The 27,869-nt window shown below is 45.3% G+C and overlaps 2 protein-coding genes and 1 non-coding gene across 3 annotated transcripts in view; all 3 read left to right on the top strand.

The window, feature by feature from the left end:
• Nucleotides 1–705: 705 nt before the first annotated feature.
• Nucleotides 706–17,045, top strand: oip5 (Opa interacting protein 5). The gene is made up of 6 exons (XM_033027786.1): nucleotides 706–957; nucleotides 5,707–5,854; nucleotides 7,265–7,331; nucleotides 8,208–8,330; nucleotides 14,302–14,383; nucleotides 14,627–17,045. Exons 1-6 carry the CDS (start codon nucleotides 706–708, stop codon nucleotides 14,771–14,773), a joined length of 819 nt encoding a protein of 272 aa, XP_032883677.1. The 3' UTR covers nucleotides 14,774–17,045.
• A 3,848-nt stretch (nucleotides 17,046–20,893) lies between these two features.
• Nucleotides 20,894–20,975, top strand: trnas-gcu. Its single transcript has one exon. It is a non-coding gene; the product is annotated as a tRNA-Ser (tRNA).
• Nucleotides 20,976–26,090: 5,115 nt separating this feature from the next.
• The window catches only part of LOC116976727 (serine/threonine-protein kinase PAK 5-like), a 43,376-nt gene continuing 41,597 nt past the window's right edge, over nucleotides 26,091–27,869 (top strand). The window contains exon 1 of the mRNA XM_033026599.1: nucleotides 26,091–26,954. The gene's annotated coding sequence lies outside the window, so the exon portion shown is untranslated. The remainder of the gene's footprint in view (nucleotides 26,955–27,869) is intronic.

Genomic DNA, 27,869 nt, shown 5'->3' with positions numbered 1-27,869 from the left:
GTAATTCAGCAGGACAGGCAGCATCTCAGGAGAGAATGAATGAGGGACCTTTCGGGACGATACCCTTCTTCAGTCTGAGGGTCAGGTGAGGGGGATATGAAGATTAGGAAGCGGAAGGTGTGAGAACGAGACATATAAGGGGGTAGATATCAAGGAAAATATAGATTAGATCATTTATAGTTATGGAGAATGTAACAACAAAACAAACATAAAATGTAATCGGGGGCAGTCAGACTGGTGGGAGAACTGGGACGGGGGAGGGGATGGAGAGAGAGGGGGAGCAAGGACTACTTTAGAGAAGTCAATGTTCATACCGCTGGGGTGTAAGCTGCCCAAGCGAAATATGAGGCGCTGTTCCTCTAATGATTCAGATTCAGATTCAACTTTAATTGTCATTGTCAGTGTACAGTACAGAGACAACGAAATGCAGTTAGCATCTCCCTGGAAGAGCGACATAGAATATGATTTCAATAAATAAAGCTATTTACATGTATACAGACATAGTGTTTTTCCTGTGGGAGGAGTGTTCGGGAGGGGGGGGGTGATTGGCAGTCACCGAGGTACATTGTTGTTGAGTAGTGTGACAGCCGCAGGGAAGAAGCTTTTTGTGTCTTTTGTCGCTGTTCCTCTAATTCGCTCTGGACCAAAGATCTGGACCTCACTCTGACAGTGGATGAGGCCTAGGACAGAAGAGTCAGTGTGGGAATGGGAGGGGGAGTTAAAGTGTTTGATCAGGAAGGTCTGGGCGGGCTGGACATTGATGGGGCTCTGAAGGTGTTGGCCAAAGATCATAGATCTTCTATGATCTTTGGTGTTGGCTGTGAAAGCTGCGCAGGCGCGGTAGCCAGTGGGCGGGCGGGCGGAGGCAGGTCACGTGAGCGGGGCTGTTTATGTTTGAATGGCGCGGGAGGGCGGGAGCTGAGTAACGGCCGGTGTTGCGGGCAGAGCCGGCGCCGAGTAAGTAACTAGTCGGTCATCTCTTGATGTGCTCAGTCTAAAAATAAAAGGGGGAAATGCTAGGTGTGGACGGCTGGGCCAGGAGGCTCTCCTGCCAAAGGTGGACTCTCTCAGAGGGAGGGAGGGGGGCTTGGTGCGACGCGAGGGCTTGGTGCGATAGGTTTCACCTGAGTGCAGGAAGTACACGTGTAGAAGGAAGGAGCTGCAGATGCTGGTTTAAACCGAAGACAGACACAAAAACATCGCGACAGAGATGGAATGGGTGATGTTTCATGTTTCGGGTCGAGACCCTTCTTCGGACCCGAAGTTCCGAAACGTCCGCCATTCCTTCTCTGCAGAGATGCTGCCTGTCCCGCTGAGTTACTCCAGCTTCTTGTGCCTGTCTGTAGAAGGTACATCTTTGCTTTTAGGGTCGTCTGGTGACGACAAAAGTATCCCAGCACCAACGGTTGTGTGTTTGTGTATACATATATATATTTCCAATATGTGTACAATATATGTTCACTCAAAGTAATACATGCAGCGCACCTAATGCAATCCCCTGATGTTTCATGTGCCAACCAAATCAGTGTATAATCGTGCTGTAGAGTCTCTAGGAGCTGAAAAAGGCTCTCGACCTGTAACGTTTTCCCCAGAGGTGCTGAGTTACTCCAGCTTTTTGTGTCTATCTTGAGTTTAATACCAGCATTTGCAGTTCCTTCCTACACTCTAGCAGTTTGAGTTTGGTCCACATTCCAGCATATGCATTATGCTTCCAATACATACTTGTACAAGGCATCAATGCCACTCAGGTTTTGTCTTGGAACAATGCACACATCAAATGTTTGAGAGGCTGTTATTGTTTATTGTATATTTATTATTTCTGGTTTTGCATTAATGTGAAACTGTGGCAAATAAGAATGTCATAGATCCTGCTCCAGTGCACATGTCAACTCAGCTAAAAGGTGATGGGAGATAGCGCCGGCAGATAATAAGTAAGGAAAGTCCAAAGAGATTTTATATATATTAAGGAGAAGATGTTAACAAGGTAAGAAGGGGGAAAAATTCTCAAGTATGTCTCCTCTGTTTTTGCTGTGGAGAAAGAATGAAGTCTGTGGAAATTGGGGACAGATAATGAAGATGGCTTGAGGACAGTATTATAGAACATGGAAACAGGCCCTTTGGCCCAACTTGACCACGCCAACCAACATGTCCCATCTACACTAATCCCAACTGCCTGCTTTTGGCCCATATCTTACTAATCTTTCCTATCCATGTACTTGTCCAAATGTCTTTTTAAATTTTGTGATATTACCTGCCTCAACTATCTCCTCTGGCAATTCGTTCCATACACCCACCGTCCATTGTGTGGAAAAAGTTGCCCTTCAATTTGGTATTAAATCTTTCCCCTCTCACCTTAAACTTATGTTGTCTGGTTCTGGGTAAAATACTGCATTTATTCCCCTCCTAATCTTGTACAGCTCCATAAGATCAAAGATTCATAACAAGAGGAGTTGAGTTTCATAACAAGAGGAGTTGAATATAGGAGCAAAGAGGTCCTTCTGCAGTTGTATAGGGCCAAAGTAAGACCACACCTGGAGTGTTGTGTGCAGTTTTGGTCCCCTAATTTAAGGAAGGACATTCTTGCTATTGTGGGAGTGCAGCATAGGTTTACAAGGTTAATTCCCGGGATGGCTGGACAGTCATATGCTGTGAGAATGGAGCGGCTGGGCTTGTACACTCTGGAGTTTAGAAGGATGAGAAGGGATCTTATTGAAACATAAAAGATTATTAAGGGTTTGGACACGCTAGAGGCAGGAAACATGTTCCCGATGTTGGGGGAGTCCAGAACCAGGGGCCACTGTTTAAGAATAAGAGGTAAGCCATTTAGAACGGAGATGAGAAGACACTTTTCCACAGAGTTGTGAGTCTGTGGAATTCGCTGCCTCAGAGGGCGGTGGAGGTCGAGTCTCTGGATACTTTCAAGAGATCTAGATAGGGCTCTTAAAGATAGTGGAGTCAGGGGATATGGGGAGAAGGCAGGAACGGGGTACTGATTGGGAATGATCACATTGAATACTGCACACTGGCTCGAATGGTCTACTCCTGCACCTATTGTCACTCCTCATCTTCCTGCACTCCAAGGAATAAAGTCCTAGCCTGCCCAACCTCTCCCTACACCTGAGGCCCTCGAATCATGGTAACACACTTGTAAATCTTCTCAGCACCCTTTCCAGCTTAACATCATCTTTCCCATAACAGGATGACCAAGACTGAATACAATACTGATGGCCAATGTGCCTTCTTGCCTGTCTTATCCACCTATCATGCCACTTTCAAGGAATGATGTACCTCGTTTCCCTTTCCCCTGACTCTCAGTCTGAAAAAGGGTCTCGACCCGAAACGTCACCTATTCCTTTTCTCCAGACATGCTGTCTGACACACTGAGTTACTCCAGCTTTTTGTGTCTATCTTTTGTTTAAACCAGCATCTGCAGTTTCTTCCTACACAACTATGTACCTGCACTCTTAGATCCCTCTACAACACTCCCCAGAATCTTGCCATTTGCTGCAAAGATCCTGCCTGGTTTGACTTCCTAACCTTGCACTTCTCTGCATGAAACTCTATTAACTATTCCTCAGCCCATCTGGGCTGGGCAACTGAATGAGATCCTGCTGCAATTTTTGATAACCATCTTCGCTATTTACAATACCATCCACATTCGTGTCACCTGTAAACTTACTAATCATGCCTTCTACATTCTCAAACAAATTATTGATATAAACCACAAAAGCAGTGGGTCCAACACTGACCCCTGAGGCAGACCACTATTTACAAGCCTCCAGTCTGGTAAATAATCTTCCACCATCACCCTCTGCTTCCTTTCATGAAGCCAATTTTCTAGCCAGTTCAGCTAGTTCTCCCTAGATCCCATGCACTCTAGCCTTCCAGAGCAGCCTACCATGCGGATGGTTTATTGATGTCGAGGTGATGCTGGACATCCTAAGATGCATGAAGGTTGATAAATCTCCTGGGCCTGATCGGATATACCAAAGAGCACTATGTCTGAGGTTTATTCTTGTCACATGTACCAAAGTACTGTGAAAAGCTTTGTTTTGCATGCTTTCTCCCAAGAATCTGAGATATATCATACATAGATACAATCCATTCAAACTCAAGCATAAAAGAAGAGCGAAGGGGAAGATTTAGTGTAGGCACCCTGGCTGATAAACTAATCATCGCTAGACATGGGTGAGGTGCTAGAAGACTAGAGGGTGGATAATGTTGTGCCTCTATTTAAGAAGAATAGAGGTTTATAAGATCATGAGAGTAGAATAGAATAGAATAGAATAGCCTTTTATTGTCATCCAGACCGAAGTCTGAACGAAATTTAAGCAGTCATACATACAATACAATACAATAAAAAACAACAATAAACACATATTAACATCCACCACAGTGAGTCCACCCAACATCTCCTCACTGTGATGGAGGCAAAAGTCTTAGGGCTGCAGTCTCTTCCCTCCTCTTCTCCTTCTGCGCTGAGGCGATACCCCCCGGGCGATGTTAAAACCTGTCCTGCGGCTCAAACACCGCGGCCCGGGGTAGTCGAAGCTGCCGCTCACCAGACCTGCTGACGCAGCCGCTGGCCCGCGGCCGAACCCCCGGTCTCAGGCCACCGCCACCAGAACTGCCGTCCCAGCCCCCGGAGCATCGTTCCAGCCCCGAGCCGGATCGCCCTCACGTGAGTACTGCCACCGTCTCAGCCTCGCGCCAGGCCGCCGCTCCTCCCTCGCGCCAGGCCGCCCCGACTGGGCGCCGCTCCTCCCTCGGGCTGGGCCGCCCCGACCGGGCACCGCTCCTCCCTCGGGCTGGGCCGCCCCGACTGGGCGCCGCTCCTCCCTCGGGCTGGGCCGCCCCGACCGGGCGCCGCTCCTCCCTCGGGCTGGGCCGCCCCGACCGGGCGCCGCTCCTCCCTCGGGCTGGGAACGCCGTACCTCCCCGAGCTCGGCTACTCCGACGGGAGCACCGTTCCTTCCTCGGGCCGGCCGTCACAGCCCCTCACGAAAGCCCTGTTCCAGCCCCGAGCCGGGCCGTCCTCACGGGAGCGAGTAATAGAAGCACTGGGTCTTTTACCCAGAATTAAGGAACCAAGAACCAAAGGACATGGGTTTTAAGTGAGAGGAGAAAGATTTTAATAGGAACTTGAGGGGTAACTTTTTTAAACAGAGGATGGTAGGGTATATGTAATGAGCTGCCAGAGGAAGTAGTTGAGGCAGGTACTATAACAATCTTTAAAAGACATTTGGACAGGTATGTGGATAGGAAACGTTTGATATTGACAGGCAGATAGGACTCTGCTGGATGGGGCATCTTGGTCAACATGGGAAAATTCGGCAGAAGGGCCTGTATGACTATGATTCTAAGCACTTTTGTTTCCTGATCCCAAGTCATGTTATTCAAACTAGAAAGAGATATGTGAAATGTTGACAAATTGGTCAAAACAAGCTGTCATCTCATCTTATTTGAAGCTCAGTGTATACTTGACGCTTTCTAGGTATTATGTCCCAATATGTAATCGCTAATAAGCTTTACTGTGCTTATAGAATTCAACATTTTAAACATAGCTAGCAACTATTTGGCCTCTTGCATTCATGTTGTGCAATAAAAGTCTGTCGAAGTTGTGAATACTCATTTAAAAATTGTTCAATTTGCAAATTTTTGTTAAAATGACTGTTCTGATCATTCTCCCAATCTTTCTACATGTAGTATCCTTTCCAGATGGATAAAATGGTGACTGGATGCCTGAAGGTGAACGATTGTGTGATATTCCAATGCAAGAAGTGCCACACTGTACTGGGAGATTCTCTGCAATGCTGTGGTTCCAACGCAACGCTCAATGTGCTGATATGTTTAAGTAAGGTTTGGGTTTGAATTATGGATGGTGCACTCTTGCATGTAGATCTCAGACTTGATGTAGGGTGGGTGTTGAGTGACTGCTAGGCCTATGGATATCTGGCTTTCAAATATTGATGCTACACTCTAACTTCCACACGTTTCTGGGATTGGTGGCATTTAAAGTAGGTGGTCACCAACTTCTTTCTTGGAGATTTAAGGATATAGGGAAGGTGTGTACACACTAGTGCAGAAATTCATAAAGAAATATAGTTGTTCCAAGTTGACATTTATTTAATGCCTGATCTTTCCTTTTATGCATTTTCTGTGCATAAATGTGATTTATAGATTGAGAGCATTAAATATTCTTGTGTCTGGTAAGGGTTGATTTGTTGCATGACACAAGATGATGTAGACTTGGATAATACTCACAAGTTTAGAAGAACAAGAGGTTTATTCTTGTCACATGTACCAAAGTACTGTGAAAAGCTTTGTTTTGCATGCTTTCTCCCAAGAATCTGAGATATATCATACATAGATACAATTATGGATGGTGCACTCTTGCATGTAGATCTCAGACTTGATGTAGGGTGGGTGTTGAGTGACTGCTAGGCCTATGGATATCTGGCTTTCAAATATTGATGCTACACTCTAACTTCCACAAGTTTAGAAGAACAAGAGGCGATCTAATTGAAACATAGCTAATGCCAACGCAATTGATGCAGGATGATGTGTCCCCCAGCCGGACTGAGCAGAACCTCAATCACAATCTCAAGATGAGGGGCTGGCTATTCAAGACAGATGAGGAGAAATGTATCTACCTAGAATCTTTGGAATTTCCCTCCAAAGACAGCTGTAAAGGTTCAGTCACCAAGCATATTCGCGGCATGTGCATAGATTTTTAAGTATTAAGGAAATCGGGGGGGGGGGGGGGGGGTTAGTGCGACAGAGTTGACCTGAGGGAATCAAAAATCTTATTGAACGAGCAGTTGTGGGGGCAGAATGGACTAATCTTGGGTGACAAACAACACTGCAGTTCATATCTGCTATTCATATCCATATATGCCAATTATATTGAATGATATTGGTGTATTGCAACCTGTTCCTTATCTTGATGCTTCATCAGGACATGATACCTAAAAATAATGACGAGCTTAAATATTGGCATTGTCCATTGTAATGGTCTCTAAATTTAAGATTTGGATTAGGCACCTCGTCTTTGTGTACTGCAAATTATAACCTCTACCTCATTGCAGGAGCTTAATTCTTAAGTACTGTGGCAGAATTCCAGATAGCCATTCCTGAGTACAGGTGAACACACAATATCCCAGGATTATGTTGCAGTTGAATTTTTTTTAAATTTTTCTCGTGGAAATAAAGTTTCAGTCAGAGGTCCCATATTAATCAAGACTTTCTGCTGTTTTGCTTTCAGGGGTGACTGAGAATGTGGAACTGGATCCTACTATTTTAATAGAATGTGAAGGGCCGCTGTCTGAATGGTGAGTGTGAATGAGTGAGCTGTAAAAAAATTAACTTTCAGGACTGCTTTCGACACTGAGGTGATGCACCAAATTCTGTGTCTGATAGTTCTCAAGTAGTGATGTCAAATTTCACCTGTTTTATTCCTTATTGGAATTACAAGAGTCTACAAGGATTCTGCATAAAAGGGAGCCAATATCATTTTCAATCATTTTCTGAGCTATGGTGAAAGAGGAGGGAACAGAGGATTTCCCAATTTACAATGGGACTTCTGTCCAAGAGAGAGAATTTGAAAGGAGGAAAAGTTCAGTTAAATATTAGTTTGATTCAGAGATACAGCATGGAATCAGGCCCTTCGGCCCGATTTACATCCTGGGCAGATGGAATGACCGGGATGTAAATGGTCCTTGATCATATTGCCTTCTTTCCTGAGGCAGGGTAAAGTTTAGATGGAGTTGATTTGGGCGGAGGGGGGACAGGTTTGGGTGATGAACAGAGCTACATCCACAAATCTCTGTAATTTCTTGTGGTCTTGGACAGAGCTCTTTCCAAACTAAACTGTGATGTATCCCAATGTTGTTTCTATTGTGCATCTGTAGAAGTTGGTCAGAGTTATTGGAGACATGCCAAAATGTCTCAATCTTCTGAGGAAGTAGAGGTGTTGGTGTGTTTTCTTGGCCATGGTTTTCGTGTGGTTGGTCCAGATAGTCACAGTCCTACGGTACATAAGTGTCCATATGGTTAGAATTGAGCGATTTATTTGAAATAAAATTATGTATAACTTTGATGGGGTGTGGTTGGAATGCAGTGGATGAGACTTTGCAATTGTGATGTTAACAAAATCGGAAATATGTTTGATGGCTTACTTTCCATTACTATGTGTTCTTTGTTTGTAGCCTTTACAAGTGCTTGTACTGCAGATGCTGCAAGACCAATGTGGGCATTGTTCCTTTCTCTACAACAGATGTGTTGTCTTGCCTGCGTGGACTGTACTGTTTGGACAAGGAAATGTTTCACTGGTGAGTAGAGAGCAGCAGCATTGTTTGAGATCTATGCATATTTTTGAACAATACGTGCACGTCATTGACCCTTTCTTTCTATTAGAACATAGAACTCGGGAACAGGCCCTTCAGTCCATGATATTTGTGCCGAACATGATGCCAAATTAATCTAATCATATCTGTAATGTCTTGGTACAATATGGAACATGTATATACTGTAAATGTCAGTGCCGGTGACATCTGTAAGGTAAAGAGGGAGATGTGATGTCTGGGCACGAAATGTAATGTATGTAATATAAATATAGGTGTAATCTAAAGTAGAAGCTTGTGAAACTCGTGCCTGAGCCTCGTGATGGAGGCCAAGTAATTAGATTGTGTAATCTAAAGTGGAAACCCGTGCCTGAGCCTCAAGACTGAGACCAGGTGACCTTTAATTATAAAAAGCAGTGATTGCTGAATAAAGATGCTCTTTAACTCTAACTCAGTGGTGGATGTGTCTTCTTGTGCTGGTCACAACAGAGCCTTGCCTCCGACAAAAACCTTTACATGGTGTCAAAGTAAAAAAAACGAAAGAAGTAGAGGAAATCAAGCCTCAAGCCTCCATGGATGAGAGAGAAAAGGTAGAGGAAGGTCGCAACAGGACTGTGGAGCCACCGCCGGCATCGGGTGAGTGCCAGGGCCAGTAGCCAATACCGACGAAACGGAGCGAGCCCGATCAGAAGAAGTGTCAGCCCGGCCGTGTGAGAGAAGCGGACCGGCAGAGAGAAAAAAGCCCGGAAGAGAAAGTCGGCCGCGTGATAAGAAGGCGGAACGGCCACGAGATACAGAGGTGGACAGGCCACGAGAGGGGAAAAAAAGGAAGCCGGCCGCGAGATATAGAGGCGGACCGCCGTGAAGGAAACTGACGAGAGGAAAAAAGCCGGCCGCGAGATAAAAAGGTGGACCGGCCGCGAAAAAAAAGAGAGAGAGAGAGAAAAAGACGGCCGCGAACGGGGCACAGCGCATATACCCAGCCCCGACGGCGGGGAGCGGTCCAAAAGAGCAGCGGGACCGGCCCCGAGAGAAAAAAAAAGAGCCCGCGAGAGAGAGATGGAAAGAGAGACGGTCGCGAACGGGGCACAGCGCACATACCAAGCCCCGACGGCTGGTGCGGTCTCAAGGAGCAGCGATGCCTGGCAGCAACCAGGTGAGCCGGAGAGCCAACGGTGAGCAGAGCAGCGGGACCAGCAGCAAAGGAGAGCCAGCGAAGAGCAAAACAGCAGGACACAGACACAAGTGTGGAAATGCTGTAGAATTGATATTGAAATGCTGATGACATGCTGATCAAATGCTACCTGTAAGAAATGGGCTTCTCCCAGAGGGAGTAATGGCAGCCGCACTCCTGATGTTATTTTGTTCCTTAGGTCCTTTCTACTACTATGTACTGTTATGATAAATGATCATTTCTTCCATTAGAAGGGGGGAATGGATGTAAGAGTAATACAGAACTGGGTGTCCATATCTTGGGGTTATTAGTGTTCTGTCTGCACAGGTGATTTGTGTTTCCTAATTATGGGGTAATCAGTGTTTTGTCTGGACAGGCTGTTTGTTATCTCTTCTCTTCTCCCTCATCGAGGCCAAACATACTTTTGTGTCTGTTTTTTGTCTTCAATAGCTGCAGGTGATTGCCGCAGTTTGTTTTCTCTTTTCTCCCTCATCGAGGCCAAACTTTGAGTCTTTTTTTTTTCCGTATAAAGGGGGAGTAAGGTCAGGATACATCGAAGCATCTGATCCAGGATAGAGCCCTGTAGCCCAGGATAGAGACCTGTGGCCCAGGGTAGAGCCCTATAGCCGTGGATAGACGCGTGTATACCTGTGGACCCCCGTGTAGCAGTGTGAGAAACTCCTGGATAGCCGTGGATGGACCATCTGTAGTCAGACGCCCAGATGGGAGAAACCTGGACAGAGGAGCCAGTCTCCCAGAAGCCAGTAGTAGTCTCTCAGAAGGGTCTTTAAGTGTGAGAAACCTAGACAGAGGAGCCAGTCTCCCAGGGGTGAGAAATGGACAGAGGAGCCAGTCTCTCAGAAGCCAGAATTAGTCCTCAGAAGCCGAGATAAAGCGAGAGGTGGGAGCCAGACGTCAGTCGCCGCAGAAGGCAATTGAGAGAGGCCCTTTGCTAGAGTTTAAATTTAAAGTGGATATCAGGGGAGATGAGAATTAAAGTAAAAAGGGGAAGATGTAACATCTTTAAAGTGAAGAGGAAGATGTAATGTCTTGGTACAATATGGAACATGTATATACTGTAAATGTCAGTGCCGGTGATGTCTGTAAGGTAAAGAGGGAGATGTGATGTCTGGGCATGAAATGTAATATCTATATTACTAAAAGTCTGATCTTGACCACTTTTGGCTCGCTGTGCTGTGATTTCCGAGAGAACGCCGCCACCTACGGCCGTCATTTTTGGCCACCTCGCTCAGAGGCCCCCTCCACCTGCCTGGACTGGAGGATTTTTCCCATCGATGAAAAATCAGAGATATCTTAATGTTTTACAAAATTGTGCCATTCTCTCTGCTGCCCCCGCTGGTGGGAGGGGGGCGGGAATATAAAACCCGGAAGTGGTGTGCCTCACTCAGTCTCTGCAAGATGGAGGAAGTGAGAGGTTAACGTCTCTCTGAGCTCTGAATAACACTGAACACACGTCTACTCAACTGTGAGTGCCCTTAATGTGGTTTGAAAATGAAAATATGGTTGGTTTGAAGTAAAAAGGCAGTGCAAATGGTTGTTTGGCTAAACTTGACAACTTCCTGTATGCACTACATTGATTTTAGATGTATTTGGTGGCCTTGCACCCTGCTTGAAATGGACTTTTAAGAGATAGCCGTGAGTCAACTGCCAGCCCACCAGCCGTGAGTGAGCTGCCAGCACATCAGGCTTGAGAGACTGAGCTGCCACCCCAAGAATCCATTTGGCCCACAATGTCCATACTAGCCCTCTGGAGACCAGTAGTCCTTGCAGCCAACAACACCCATACCAGCACTCCAGAAAGCCTCCACTCTAACTCAGTGGTGGACGTGTCTTCTTGTGCTGGTCACAACAGAGCATTGCCTCCGACAAAAACCTTTACAATATCTGTCTATAAATGATCCACATGCCTCCGTTCCCTAAATGCTCACGTGCGTGTACAAATGCCTTCTAAATGTCACCATTGTATCTGCCACTACCAATACTCTCTTGGCAGTGTGTTCCAAGCACTTACCACACTCTGAGTATTAAAAAAAAAAAAAACTTGCCTCACAGATTTCCTTTAAACTTTCCTCTGTCACGCCACAACTATACCTTCTAGTATTTGAGATTTCCTTGCTGGGAAAAAGACTTGGAGACAATAAATTGATCCGATCAATGATTCTCATAATGTTTTTAATGTTATCAAGTCTAACTCAATCACTGATGCTCCAAAGAAACCAAATCCAACCTCTTCTGATAGCTAATCCACATCCTTCCTGTAATGTAACCGGAACTACACACAATTACTCCAAATGTGGCCTAACCAAGATTTTGCACAGCTGCAGCTTGACTTCCCAACTTTTACACTCAACATCCATAATATAGGCTACCTGCCGAACAACTTTGTCATCTTATATCCTTGTATTTCCACTTTCAGGGGGCTGTGGACTTGTACCCCAAGATCCCTTTGTACATCATTGCCCCTCATGGTACTGCCAGTTATTGTATGCCTTTCCCTTACACTTGATCTCTGACAGTACAACCTCTCTCACTTGTCTGGATTAAGTTCCATCTGCCATTTCTCTATGTATATTTTGTGATTGTGTGTGTGTGTGTGTGTGTACATGTATATAGTATATATAAATAAAATATGTCAAGAGTGTTTTATTGTCAAATATCCTGAAACGGAAGAATGAAATTCATACTCGAGGCAGTGAATTATTGCAAGCAACGGAGATCCCAGCACTGATTTATACAGAACACCAGTGGCTACATACCTTCAGTCAGTGAGACAGCCTCCAATACTCTCTGTATTCTGTAAACAAATCATTATTTTGAATCCAAATACACCAACTCACCATGCATCCCATCTGTCCTAATCTTCTGGATCAGCCTACCATGACCAAACGTTTCAAATACCTTACTAAAGACCAAGTAGGCAACCAAGTTGCTTCAGTGTTTGAATGCATCAGATCTGTAACCAAGTGATGTTTCTGGAATAACAATTTGAGTATCATTTTGTGGTCTCACAGCAGTGTGTTGTATAATATGCAGGCACTCCCCAACTTATGCAATGGCTACTTTCTGTGGCATGCGCCCTTTTGGGTAAGCATTGTCGGCTTGAGTTCCATCTCGCCATTGAACCTTCTGAATTTGTAGTCAGCAGGGCAGTACTCTGCATATCGCCAACTTGAGGCCCTTTCTGCTGCGAGGCCTTTTGGGAAAGCACTGCTGCCATTACCGGCTGTCAACCTGAAATTATAATTTGCCTTGGTTGCACTAGGGATGGAGTATAGAACTGTTCATGCTAGTGCAAGCTTAGATAAGTCGCCTATTACGCAAGTCGGGGAGTGTATTGTTTGTAGACACAAAATGCTGGAGTAATTCAGCGGGTGAGGCAGCATCTCTGGAGAGAAGGAATGGGCGACGTTTCGGGTCGAGACCCTTCTTCAGAGTTTCTGCGACTTGTCTGCTCTCTAGGGCAAGCCAGCTGCTATTATTGACGTTTCATTCTATGTACTATTGCAAACTTTTTTGTGAAACTGGATATAATGTAATTGTATTCCTTAGAATAAAGGAAAGAGAAAATTTAAGAGATGACCATGATGTCCAATTTTAGAGAAATTATTGTAACAAATTTGAAAGCTGAGGGTTTAGAGAGAAATGTTATCCACTGGTGGGGGTCTGGTTCCAAGGAAATAATTTGGAAATCATTCAGATATGTTAGGAAACTCTTGAATGAAGAAGGGTCTCGACCCGAAACGTCACCCATTCCTTCTCCCCAGAGATGCTGCCTGTCCTGCTGAGTTACTCCAGCATTTTGTGTGTCTCATGTATCCAATATATTTTAGGTGAAAATTGTGGATACTCTCCCATAAAAAGTAGTTGACGCTAATCCAAGTGACATATTGGTCTGGGATCCTTCATTAGACTGGACCTATTTAGCAGCCAAGGTGCTTTCAGCAGACTCCTGTACTTTCTGCTGAGCATATGTCTATGTATTTTCCATTCCTTCCTATTGGTACTTTTTTAGCTGTGAACATTGATGGTGGGGATGTGATGTAGCGAGAGTTGATCTGTAGATACTGGTACTTACCCTGATCCTTCCCCTCCTCCGTACACTCATCTCCCTTTCCTCTTTATACTCCTCTTTCCCCTCCTTCTGTCCCCTTCCATCTATATCCCTACCTCTGGCTTCACATTTCACTCCTTTTCTTTACTTATCTCCTTTTCACTTCCAGCCTTTGTCACTTGTACCACCCATCTCCCAATCAAAAACCCCTCATCTGTATCAACTATCACTTGGTAGTTATTTTTTTACCGGCTTTATCTCTTCTGCCAAAGACGAAGGGTCATCTGTCCATTTCCACCACAGATGCTACCTTGACCCACTGAGATCCTCCAGCACTTTGATCAACATTCCATCTTCTGCAGTCCCTTGTGTCACCGGTATAGCTAGTTTAGATTGGATTTGTGTCTCAATGGCCAATTTTAAGGATTGAGAGTCACTTTAGTATCGTAGTTTGTGTGTTCCAGATTCATATTGAGACTCTTAACATTTCAATAGGATATTGAGTGCTGGGGTGTCATTCTTCCGAGTGAGGTATTATATTATATTTAAAAGTAAAGGCCTAACAGCTTATTTGGCTGGTTGTAGAAATCCTATTAAAGAGAAAGATTTATGACATTGTATCCTATGCATATTTTAACTACACCGATAATAATCCAAATATTTATTCTTAGAAACAAATCTGCAAATTCATCAATCCATATGTTACCTTTCAGCTACCAGTTGCAAAGCAATTCTGTCGTGGAAGCCTCATCCCTGAATCTTGAACCACAGAGCTTAACCCAGCACATAGGAGAGGTAATGTTGAGTTCAATAACTCCTACCCTAGATCTTGGGAAGGGAAGACTGGTGGGTGGAGCTGGGGTTGGCTGTGAATTGTTTTTCTCGTTAATCCTGTGTAGCTTTTGGGATATGTCTAGAATTGTGAGTTTTCTTCACCTGGCTTGGCACCAGCCAGTGAGTGAGACTGCCGGGTACTTGTACTTTACACGCTATATGTATTTTGCACATCATTCTGACTGATTTCTCTCTAACTTGCAGTTGAAAAGGCAGATTGTGGTGGCTCACTGTCGCCTGATGACAGCAATGAAGGCGTTGGAGGAAATTATCGGGGTCAAGGATGGGCTTGGGACAAGCACCATTGACCTGCAACATGTGTCTAAACCAGAGAAGAAACGCAAGGTGTAGGAAGGAACTGCGGCTGCTGGTATACATCGAAGATGGACACAAAATGCTGGAGTAACTCAGCCAGACAGGCAGCTGCCTGGCCCCTTGAGTTACTCCAGCATTTGAGTTTATGAACTGCAAGGTTTCACGTCTGCTTCAATTTAGACAATCAGAACCACTGTTCATCGGCTGAACTGTTAACGGTATTCGAAAGGGCATTTTGCCTTCTCTGAAGGAATTCTGGCCGTGTTTGATCAAAGAGGGTCTAGTGGAGGAAGCAGCACTAATTTCTTTACTACATGTGAACGCCTTTGCTGTTGGTTGTTGTGAGATTTGGTTTGTGTAACTTTCTCTTTGATTATGGACTCTTACACAAGTGCTTTGCCAGATCAAATCTACTTCAGTGACACCTGATATTTAACATTCAAAAGCACCTTCTTTCAGTGTTCACTTGGTTTGATCGTCCACATCATTCGATATAGATTATTTCAGATTATATTACAGATGTACAGTACACCCCAGTCCTGACTCAGTCCTGCTTTCTGACATTGAGCTGTAATGTATCTGCACAGTCGTTTCTTGATCAGCAATTATGTTTGTGTACTTAAATTGTACATTAGGTGCCTAATTATCTTAGTTCACCATACAATTCTACTATGAACAATAATTTAAATATTTGTCCAAGCTCCACCCATGGTTGTGGTTATAGGTCACGGGGCAATGTGCTCGATTAGCGTTGCAGAATGGCCATTGGCTGAGTCGTTAACTTTCACGAACAGCTAACTATCCAAACTGATTCTAGCTTTAAGCGTCGGAGGAGAGGCTATGCCTTACCACGTGCTGCTTTCTAACACTTAAAATAGAGAGGTAATGATCAGCTTTGATACTGATCAAAAAACAAGGCGAGTGCTGTTTACATGTATTCCAACGTTAATCGTTCATGCCACAGTTGGAAGTGTTGGTGAATGTTACTCGTGCAATAAACAACAGATGGTGCTAACTTTTAATATCTTCAACAATTGGTTACCAGTTGCCTGAAATGGACACAAAACAGAATTCCATTATCTTGGATTAGTCCAAATGTGGAGTTTTGTGCTTTGTCCAAATTAGTGAACTGCTTTGTGGAATTTTGTTTTGGTTTGAATTGCATTGTGAACAGGTCATACAAGACGTGGTTTTGAACAAATTCAATGATCTTATATATTTTCTGTCTCATTATTGATGTTTTTGACATTTTGTAGAATAACTGGATGAGTCCTTCCATTTGGTTCCTAGACAGGTTTGAATTTATAATAAATAATTAAGTGTCTAATACTACCAACCTATTTGTGCTTGTGACTGCAGACTATGACACTTTCTAATGTTGAGTTTATTAAATGATATAATGTATATTGATCTAAATAAACATTTATTAAACTTCACCCATTTCTTGCTGGATATTTATTTCCTGAGAAAGATCACAAAGTTTGGTTTAACTATGATAGCAATGTTGCTGGTGTAGTTTAACAGCAACTTGTCTGTAAATTTCTAAGGTCGATTTTTCTTCCAATACTCTGCTGGTGATGACTTGAGGGGTCTAGTTTCTGAATTTTATTTTTTGTGCTAATGGAAATCCTAGCCTCCAACTCCATATTTGTCCAGGATATTTGTCATATTCTAGACCTATTGCGCAGAAAGCCAGGAGGAATGATTCCCAGGCAAAATTAATGTTAGATGTAGTTTCAGATTTTAAAGATCCAGTGTGAAGATGCAGTGGGGTGGTTGCAATGGAAAAGATTTGACTAGAATTTAATTTGTGCATTGCCTGGGGTCAAAGCTCTGCCTTGCAGAGAAGCCATTGGACCCAACTAGACTGCACTTTTAGTCCCGATTCCAGCAGCTGCAATCTCTTGCACCTCTAATCCACACCTTTGTTTACCTTGTTATCTGCCTGTTTCTGTCCCTATTCCATCATTTCTTAATGACAAATGTCTTAAACCATGTAAGGGCAGAAAATAATCCGAAACCTTAGTTTAAGAAGTATCTGCTCCTTTTGCAACAGATAATGTTTCAGGTCAATGGCCTAAGAGCAATGTTCACTGTTTCTTGCTCCATTTAGGTGTTGCCTGACCTGACTCTGCAACATTTTTCACAGTATCTACAGCATTTTCCTTTTTAAACCTGTCTTGTTCTGTATTTACTTTGCAAAAATCATTTTTGGCTGGATTATTCATTTACAGAATACCAGACAAAATAAGCAAGTTAAATGGAAGAATTCAAATTGAAGTTGTTTTTATTTATGTTTGCAAATAAATTCTTACAATATTGGAACTAATTGTTTACATTATTAACATAAAAAGCCTACTGATGATCCAGTAATTAGTTTAGTTTGATACAGCGTGGAAACAGGCCTTTCAGCCCACCGAATCGGCACTGACCAGTGATCTCCGCACACTAACATTGGTCCTATACACACTAGGGACAATTTACATTTAAACAACCCAATTAGCCTACAGACCTGTATGTCTTTGCAGTGTGGGAGGAAACCAAAGATATCTGAGAAAACCCACGCAGGACACAGTGAGAACGTACAAACTCTGTACAGATAGCACTTGTAGCCAGGATCGTAACCCGGGTCTTTGGCGCTGTAAGCCAGTAGCTATAGGCAGTAGTAATATTTGGAATGGGATCATTTGAGTTAAAGTTGTAATTTGTATGCAAAATTTCGTTTCTATCTTAATTAGGATTGGCTAAAGAATTTCCTGACTATAACCAAAGATCATAGAGGAGCAAGATAGACCACTCCTCCGAAATCCAATGGACTGACGTGTAGTACGTGACTGAACGTCACGGCCGCCATTTCTTAATGCGACACGCGACTTCCGGTATGCCACCCGCTGTGATCCAAAGCAAAGATTATGGAGCTCCTCTATAATCTTTGATCCAAAGCAACGATCCTCGAGTATCTTGTAGCGGGAACAGCCCCCTCCTTTGCGTAGTTTCCCTTGCATTGTATTGTGCAGTTTCCCTTGTATTGCTTTAACACACACTGCACAAAATTAAATTTAACGTATCTATATTTTATATATTTATATGAATGTGTGTCTGTGTGTGAGAGGCAAGTTAGAGATAATAAAGCTTATTCTCATGGATCAGAAGCAACTTTGATTTAAATAATCATTATTAATTCATTTGTCTTGTAAGATGATATACATAAACCATAAAGGCAATTATATATATAATTATATAGTAATAATAAATATATGCATATATATATATATTTATACACATACATATATATACACATACATATATACACATACATACACACGTATATACATACATATGCACACATACATATGGATACATTTATATGCATACATACATATATATATATACATACATATATACACACATATACATTTACATGCATATATATACATATACATGCATATATACACATACATATATATTTATACATATGATCATTTTCCAACGATCAATAGATTTACGATCAGTTCCTGTGGATTGGAGGGTAGCTAATACTATCCCACTTTTCAAGAAAGGAGCGTGAGAGAAAACAGGGAATTACAGACCAGTTAGCCTGACTTTGGTGGTGTGAAAGATGCTGGAGTCAATTATTAAAGATGCACGGTCAATGTTTACCAAGCACTTTAGCTGTTGTCCCTTCAGCTCTTGCTTCTCTTTACCTTCATTTCGCTTCACTTTTGGAATTATGACGTTGGGTACATGTCTCTCACGCTTACCCCGATTTCCACAATTCTTTTACAGCGCAAAAATTCAACATTTTGGCGGATTTTGACAGGTAGGAATGTACGCGTTTCGTGTATTAACAACATATAGGGAGGTTTCACGGCAGTCGGGTCACGACCCATGACCCGTACTGTTGCTACGCTACTCCAAATGGATTACACGCGATGAACTGCAGGTAGGCACTTACCATTGTTTCCAGCGTAGCGGGCCCGTTAACACCCGCTGAAATTGTCAATTTTTGCGCTGTAAATAATTATGGAAATGGATAAGCGTGTGAGACATTTATCCTACTTCAGAATTCCAAAAGTGAGGAGAAATGACGGTAGATAAAAACAAGAGCTGAAGGGACAACAACAGCCAAAGTGCTTAGCGAACATTGGCCGTTTGCTCACTACATTTCATCAACTAAGGCATTATTTGTGTTTTTTCTTGATTCCTTTGGCATCTAAAAAGTTTCAGAAGTGATAAATCTGGCTGTAATTATTTTAAATCGCCCATCTCGTTGGGTTTTACATACAAAATGAAAACGCATCTGAAGAAAAATTTACAGCCAGATTTATCAATTCTGAGAATTTTTAGATACCAAAGGAATCAAGAAAAAACGCAAATAATGCCTTACTTGATGAAATGCAATGAGCAAACGCGATAATTCACAATATTTTCAATGTTTACCAAGCACTTTAGCTGCTGTAGTCCCTTCAGTTCTCGTTTCTCTTTACCTTCATTTCGCTTCACGTTTGGAATTGTAAACAAGGGGACATGACTTGAGAATTAAGGGACAGAAGTTTAGGGGTAACATGAGGGGGAACTTCTTTACTCAGAGTGGTGGCTGTGTGGAATGAGCTTCCAGTGAAGGTGGTGGAGGCAGGTTCGTTTTTATAATTTAAAAATAAATTGGATAGTTATATGGACGGGAAAGGAATGGAGGGTTATGGTCTGAGCGCAGGTATATGGGACTAGGGGAGGATACGTGTTCGGCACGGACTAGAAGGGTCGAGATGGCCTGTTTCCATGCTGTAATTGTTATATGGTTATATGGTACATGTCGCTCACACTTACCCCGACTCCCACAATTTATTTCAGCGCAAAAATTCAACATTTTGGCGGTTTTTAACAGGTAGGAAAGTAGGTGTTTCTAGCATTAATAACCAATACCGGAAGTGGCGGTGTCTTCCAATTGGATTTAGCGGCTCAGTGCATCGAGCCCTATGACCCAGTGACCTTTCGTGCAACCCCCCTATAACGGAGGCTGCGATGTCCTCCAGATGGATTGAGCGGCTTTGTGCGTCAAGCCCTTTCACCCGGAGACCTTACGTTTTGGTATCTAAAAATTCTCAGAAGTGATAAATCTGGCTAAATTTTTCTTCAGATGCGTTTTCATTTTGTATGTAAAAACCCACGAGAACCGTGGGTGATTAAAAAAAATTACAGCCAGATTTATCACTTCTGAAACTTTTTAGATGCCAAAGGAATCAAGAAAAAACACAAATAATGCCTTAGTTGATGAAATGCAGTGAGCAAACGGCCAATGTTCGCCAAGCACTCTGTCTGTTGTTGTCCCTTCAGTTCTTGTTTTTATCTACCGTCATTTCTCCTCACTTTTGGAATTCTGAAGTAGGATAAATGTCTCACACGCTTATCCCGATTTCCATAATTATTTACAGCGCAAAAATTGACAATTTCAGCGGGTTTTAATGGGCCCGCTACGATGGAAACAATGGTAAGTGCCTACCTGCAGTTAATCGCGTGTAATCCATTTGGAGTAGTGTAGCAACAGTACGGGTTATGGGTCGTGACCCGAGTGCCGTGAAACCTCCCTATACAGTGACAGGTCTGCCACAGTGACGTGGCGGTAGGCGTGCACTAAGTGGGCCGAAGGGCCTGTCTACGTGCCGTATCTCTAAAGTTCGCTCATAACCTTTCCCCTTATGGGGCCCCAGTTCACTCCCTCTCCAGGAGCGATACAGCAGTGAACCAGGTCTCGACCTGAAACGTCACCCATTCCTTCTCTCCAGATGTGCTGCCTGACTTATTCCAGCATTCTGAGTCTATCTTCAGTGTAAACCAGCACCTGCAGTTCCTTCCTAAACCCTTCAGCCTCCCCCCAGCTGCTAAGTGCTTCCACCATTTGTGTATTTTTATCCGGTTTTATTGGACGTGCAGCTGCAGCACAATGTGCATGCATTGCTTATTTGTGCCCGTGGTGCATTGGCTGTGTGTGTGTGTGAAACAGAGCATTAGCAGTGAACTCCCTGTCTCTCTCTCACTCTGCATGGCTGCAGGAGGGCGAGTGGAGGTGCGATGGCGCCACCCACTGCGCACGCGCGGCCCCGGCCCCAGTCCCGGGGCGGCGGTGATGAGGCGCGCACTCGGCGCCTGGGCACCGCGGACGAGGTGGCCGAGTGGTTAAGGCGATGGACTGCTAATCCATTGTGCTCTGCACGCGTGGGTTCGAATCCCATCCTCGTCGGGACTGGCGGGACTGGCGGGCGCCCGCTTTTGGCTGGGAAGCGCGGCCCAACATCTTTATGTGTACTTATGAAAGGACTGCAGATGCTGGTTTAAATCTTTATGCTCTTTTTGACGCTGGGGGAGGGGGGTCAGTGTGAGGTGGCCAGGCATAGGGTCATTTGGTCAGAGAGGGGTGACCAAGCCCAGGGTCACTGGACAATGAGGTGTCCACACCCAGGGTCAGTGTGGGGGTCAATGTGGGGTGACCAGGCATAGGGTCATTTGGTCAGTGTGGGGTGACCAGGCCCAGGGTCACTGGACAATGAGGTGTCCACACCCAGGGTCAATGTGGGGGTCAGTGTGGGTGACTACACCCAAGGTCAAGGTCTGAAGAAGGGTCGCGACCAGAAACTTCTCTCCAGAGGTGCTGCCTGTCCCACTGAGTTACTCCAGCTCTTTGTGTCTACCTTCAGAGAGAATGACTGTGATGGGCTGGAGGCAGCAGCTTGTAAATTGGAGATGATCTACCTGGAGGTATGCACGAGATATGCCAAACGAGAGGAGAGAAATTAAAAACAACGCTGGAACTGTGAAACAGAATACAGCATTTGCTGGAAATCTGAAATAAAAGAATGCTAAAACCAGCAGGTCAGGTAGCATCTACATACAGAAACAAATTAATTAAAGTGGCATTACTGACTCTCCCTGTTCCCTATTGAACATGTCTGATTCTATTTTATGATGTGTATCCCATCCAATAAATAACACTAACTCATCTAAATGACATTGACACCAATAAGAGTCTCGACCCGTGACGTTACCCACCCTGTCCGCCAGCTTTCTAACAGCACAGAGCCGACCCTATCATTACCACTAACACCATTGTCAATCCGAGAGGGGTGGTTAGTAATGAGTCCATGCACATAAAGACAAGAGAAGAATTGGACAGGCAGCATCTCTGGAGAGAAGGAATGTCTGATGTTTTAGGCAGAGACCCTTCTTCAGCCTGATTCCTTCCTCCAGAGATGCTGCCTGTCCCGCTTTTTGTATCTATACAGGGTCACTTGAGGTCAATGAGGTCACAGTGGGGGTCAGCGTGAGGTGACCAGACCCAGGGTTACTGGGGGTCAATTAGGTGACCAGATCAAGGTCAATGGGGTCAATTAGGTGACCAGATCCCGGGTCAATGGGGTCAATTAGGTGACCAGATCCCGGGTCAATGGGGTCAATTAGGAGACCAGATCCAGGGTCACTACAGTGGGGGTCAGTGTGAGATGACTAGACCCAATGTTACTGTGGAGGTCAATGAGGTGACCAGACCCAGGATCACGGGGTTCAGTGTGAGGACCAGTCATGGGAGGTGACTAGGAGTTGAGTCCAGATTGACCTAGGGAGTTGCTGCATGGATAACCAGGAACAGAGGCCAGTCCAGCTGGGAATTGCTGTCGTTATAATCAGCAGCGGGAGGCCATGTGCCTGAGGTTCCACATTGTCATCGGCATTGGTTCTAGATTATGTGTACCAAGTTACAGTGAAAAACGTTGCTTTGCGTCCTTTCCAGGCAAATCTGAACATATATGAATAGTTAGCGCAGCATGGTGGCACAGCAGTAGAGTTGCTGCCTTGCAGCGAATGCAGCGCCGAAGACCCGGGTTCGATCCCGACTACGGGTGCTGTCTGTACGGGGTTTGTACATTCTCCCTGTGACCTGCGTGGGTTTTCTCCGAGATCTTTGGTTTCCTCCCAGTCTCCAAAGACATGCAGGTTTGTAGGTTAATTGGCTTGGTAAATGTAAAAATTATCCCCAGTGGGTGTAGGATAGTGTTAGTGTGCGGGGATCGCTGGTCAGCGCGGACCTGGTGGGCTGAAAGGGCCTGTTTCCGTGCTGTAAACTAAACGAAAAAACTAAAGACTGATAACAGCTGGGAAGAAGCTGTTCCTGAATCTAATGGTACGTGCTTTCAAACCATTGTACCTTCTACTTGATGGGAGATGCGAGAAGAAGGAATGACATGAGTGTGAGCGGCCCTTGATCATGTTGGCTACTTTCCCGAGGCAGTTTGAGATATCCTCTCCCCATTGTTCCATCAGTTTGAACCCAATCCCGACCTAAAGCAGCATCTGTCGACAATCTCCTTCCACAGATGCTGCCTGACCCAAGGAGTTTGTTTTTTTTGGAAGGTGAAGTGTAGATGGAGTCGATTATAGTTGTTGGGTGGCTGGTTTGCCTGATGTCTGGGCTGCGTTCACAATTCTCTGTCATTTTCTGTGGTCGTGTACAGAGTTGTTGCTAAACCAAGCTGTGATACATCCGTCTATGATACATCTGTAGAAATTGGTTAAAGTCATTGGAGATATGCCAAACTCCCTTAGCCTTCTGAGGAAGTAGAGGCGTTGTTATGCATTCTTGGCTGTAGTGTCACTGTGCTTGGACAAAGACAAATGATTGGAGTTGTTTACATTTAAATCAATGAAGGCCAAGTTGGGACACAGGCCCTGTCTATGTGCTGTGTGACTGAGACTCTATTTCATCTTCAGCGCAATTGATACAGATGGGAGTCTGTACAACATCTCGCCTCCTGAAATAGATGTGCAGCTCAAGTCAGGTCGGGTTCATGTGCACCTCACCTAACCTTATCTACCGTATTTGATGCCTCCGCTATGCCTTCCTTTACATGGGTGAGACCAAGCACAGACTAGGTGACCGCTTCGCTGAACACTTGCCCGCTCGGTCGACCAAGGCCTGCTGGAATGCCTGGTTACCAACCATGTTAACACCCCTTCGCATTCCCATACTGACCTTTCTGTCCCTGCATTGCCACAGTAAGACATACAAACTGGAGGAACAGCACCTCGTATTCCACTTGGGTAGTTTACAACCCAATGGTGTGAACATTGAAGGCTCCAATTGTAAGTAATACCCCCCCATACAAGCCTTCTTTCACTGCCCTCTCACCCCCCACCCCCCACCCCCGGTGCCCACCCATTCACTGCCCCCTCACCCCCACCTCCCCGGTCACCTAGCTCCTTTCCCCCCCCCCCCCCCACCATATGCTCTTCTCCCATCCCCTAGTCCCATATTTCCTTTTATCCCATCCTTCTCCACCCCCACCCTGCCACCTGTACCCATCTATCAGTCAACATGCTTTGTGCTGACCCTAACTCTCCATTTCTCCCCGCTACTATAATCAGTCTGAAGAAGGGTTCCGAATAGGGTCACCAACTTTCCCACTTCCAAATAAGGGACAAAAGGTCAAAATAGGGGTCAAATTCCCAACGGCAATTCGTTGACAGAACTGGGCCGTGGCTGGTTGAATGATGAGTTGTCCACACCAACTCATGAACCGATGATCGGCTGTGAGAAGGAGGAGTGGTGGTGTCGGCGGTAAGCAAAGGTCCGAAGGTCGGACAGCTGGCCGGGCTGCCGACCGACGGGGCCACGGGCGAGGCGCTGCTGCTGCACTCCATGGGCTGCACTACGTCGGGACGGGTGAGGCGGGGCAGGACGCGGCGCTGCGACCCGACAGTCCCTTCGACCCAAGTAGTAGCAGTCAAATACGGGACAAGGGCGGTCCCGTACGGGACAAACCAATTTAGCCCAATATATACGGGATGTCCCGGCTAATACGGCAACCTTGGTCCCAAACCAAAATTGTACCTGTTCATTCCCTCCATAGATGCTGCCTGGCCAGCTGAGTTATGTTTTACTCACAATTCCAACATCTGCAGTCTCGACTCGACTCTCGTCTGCAGCGGCCTCTGCAGTCCGTCTGCGTTTTTATTATTTTATGTCTATGTTTTAATGTAGTTTTTGTTATTTTTGTTGGGGTATGTGTGTGGGGGGGTGGGGGTGGTGTGGGGGGGTTGGGGGTAACTTTTAAATCTCTCCCTGCACGGGAGACCCGACCTTTTCTTTGTCGGGTCTCCGTTGTCGTTGGGGCTGCAACGAGGAGTGGCCTCCAACAGGAAGACCGGGGGCTGTGGTGCCGACTACTCACCTCACCGTCGCGGAGCTGGCCGAGTCCAGAGCGGGTGGAGCTGTTGTGGACGCTGCTGCGACCCGACCCCCGGAGTTTCGGTGGCTGCAACTGCGGGTTTGGCAGACGGCACCGGGAGCCCGCGGGTCCTTGGAGGGAGACCGCTTTTCGGGGCTTCCGCAGCGGCGACTTCTCCCGCCCGAGATGCGGGGTTGAAGAGCACCTGGAGCGGGGCCTTACATCACCGCCCCGCGCGGCTGGGAATGGCCGCGGGAGTTTGCGAGCGCACGCCGGGGGCTCTAACATCAAGACCCGGTGCGCGACCTTGCATCACCCGGCGTGGCTTAAATGGCCACGGGACAATCGCCATCGCCCGCCGGGGGCTTTGACTTTGACTCTGACATGGGGGGGGGGGAGAGTGCAGTGGAGAGAAAAGTTTTTTTGGCCTTCCATCACAGCAATGTGATGGATGTTTATGTAAAATATGTTGTGTCTTGGGTCTATTTGTTTGTAATGTATGGCTGCAGAAACGACATTTCGTTTGGACCTCAAGGGGTCCAAATGACAATAAATTGAATTGAATTGAAATGACAATAAATTGAATTGAATTGAGTTTATCGAGTCAAGTTTATTGCCATGCTCACTAGTACGCTGAGGTACAGGCACAATGAAAAATCTTTCTTGCAGCAGCATCATAGGCGCAGAGACACGGACAACACACACAAAAACAAATCAATCATAAAATGATACATAAATTACACATAACATATCTAGAGAAAAACAAGACAGTGCAAAATACAATTGGGAAGAAAGATATCCATGGAGGTGGAGGGGTTGGGCTACAATGTTGTATTGTTGAGCTGGGGATTAGTGTTGTGCAGCATTTGAACTGATTGAAAGTTACAGCATGGACACAGGCCTTTCGTCCCACCGAGTCCACACCGACCATCAATCACCTGTTCACACTAGTTCTATATTATTTCACTTTCTCATCCACTCCCTACACACCAGGGGCAATATACAGAGACCAATTACCCAACAAATCTGCACGGGGAGAACGTACAAATTCCGTGCAGACAGCACCCGTAGCCAGGATCGAACCCGGGTCTCTACCGCTGCGACACCGTGATGACCATGGGTTGGGGTGAACCCCATGCTGCTGGGGCAGGTAATCTCATTCCACCGACCTTCTGTTCAAAATAAACCCATATAGAATACATTGAAGTTGAACTCATTGGGGGAGGACCTCCTTGTCGGCTGCAAGTCACACTGAGCCGTTTTCACGTGTACTCAAAATATTAATGGTGTGAGCTGGCGTGGAAAGTTAACGAGAAGAATTGGTATCAATTTGTTGTCTGAATGCAGGAAATATTTGTAATTTTCTCCATTTCCTTCCTGCGTTCTATTTTTGGGATAATAATCTCCTCGGTCATCACTTGTTTCCCAGAGTTAAAAGGCGGGGAGCATCAGGGAAAACAACAAACAATGCAGGAAAGTCCCCCTGCAAGTCTTTAAAGTTAAAACCCTTGTAATCCATAATTCTCCTGGTCATTTTGTTGTGGCTTGAAGCTATTAGCTGACCATTTTTCCTTTCTTGGAACTAGCCGGTGGCCTCGGTATCTCCTGGTTTAGGGTTGCAGCAGGATCCGCTGTACTGCTGCAGTGTGCTGATGTTGATAAAAGACTGCTCGGGTTGATGTACCTCGATGTTGATTCTCCTTGCAAGTAGGAAATGTTACTTGAGGCGTGCTGAGCTTGAGGGGCTCTAAAGAGGCGGGAAGAAGAAAGATTCAAACAGGTTAAAAACCACAGGAATGCCAGTTGACTCACTCCCTGCCTGAAGAAAAGACAAACAGGACTTGCAAATAAACTGTCTATTGGTGAATCAGTTGCCAAGTCGTCCCACCTGGAAACAGCCTCCTACTTGTCCCAGTGTCTGAACAAGCAAAGGCATGCTTCAGGATAACTACATTGGGCCTGCACACGGCTCCAGAAACACTCCTACAGCCAGGTGTCTCGTGGTAAGTACATTTTCTTTCCCCTGAAATTCCAAGCAAGAAAAAGGAAAAATATTAATGACAGGTTCCAAAAGTAACATGAGCGCAGTGTGGGAGGAATGGGATTAAAGTTCCAAGGCCACATTAAATCCTTGTGTTGCAGTTTGCAGGGTGTTTTTTGTTACAAGAATCCGCCTACCTTGTTTGATATGAGAGTATAGACATAGATTTCGTGGAAGGGCCCTCCCAATGCTGTTGCATCGGGATGGGATTGCAGGGTTAGGATCTGTGTTTGGAAAAGCATCAGAGAAATGGGCTGTGGGGAGTGGGAGGGGGTGCGGAAGTGGAGGTTTGCTAGGAACAGGTTTGCTAACATTGCATCTCCAGACAGGCAACTGCCGATGCGTTTTATATCCAGCTATCGCATAGGATTTTGTGGGAGAGTGTCGGGAGTGTGCTTGTATTTACAAGGGGGTCCTCGACCTCGGATTAGTCAGTGTTTACAGCATGTCCCAGGAGCGTACGCACCCGTGTTTACAGGAGTCTCTGGGCGTGTGTTCGTGTTTGCAGGGAGTATATCGGTATATACAGGGGTCCCGCGGGTGGGGGGAAGTATAGGGAGGAATTGCAGGTGCTGGTTTAAAACCGAAGATAGGCACAAAAATCTGGATTAACTCGGCGGGTCAGAAAGCCTCTCTGGAGAAAAATAATAAGTGACGTTTCAGAAGGGACTCGACCCGAAACGTTACTTCCCCCCCCAGAGATGCTGTCTGACCCGCTGAGTTTTGTGTCTATCCCTGAGAGGGGGTCTGCGCTGAGAGGGATTCCCTGGAAGTGTGTCGGTGTTTGCAGGGGATCTATGGGGGGGTATGTTTGTGTAACGTACCAGGGGATCCCCAGGGGTTTCTGTTTATGAAAGGGTCCTTGGGATAACGTTTT

This window comes from Amblyraja radiata, chromosome 9 (assembly GCF_010909765.2).
Source record: "Amblyraja radiata isolate CabotCenter1 chromosome 9, sAmbRad1.1.pri, whole genome shotgun sequence".
Lineage (NCBI taxonomy): Eukaryota > Metazoa > Chordata > Chondrichthyes > Rajiformes > Rajidae > Amblyraja > Amblyraja radiata.
This window is presented reverse-complemented; position numbering and strand designations above follow the sequence as displayed.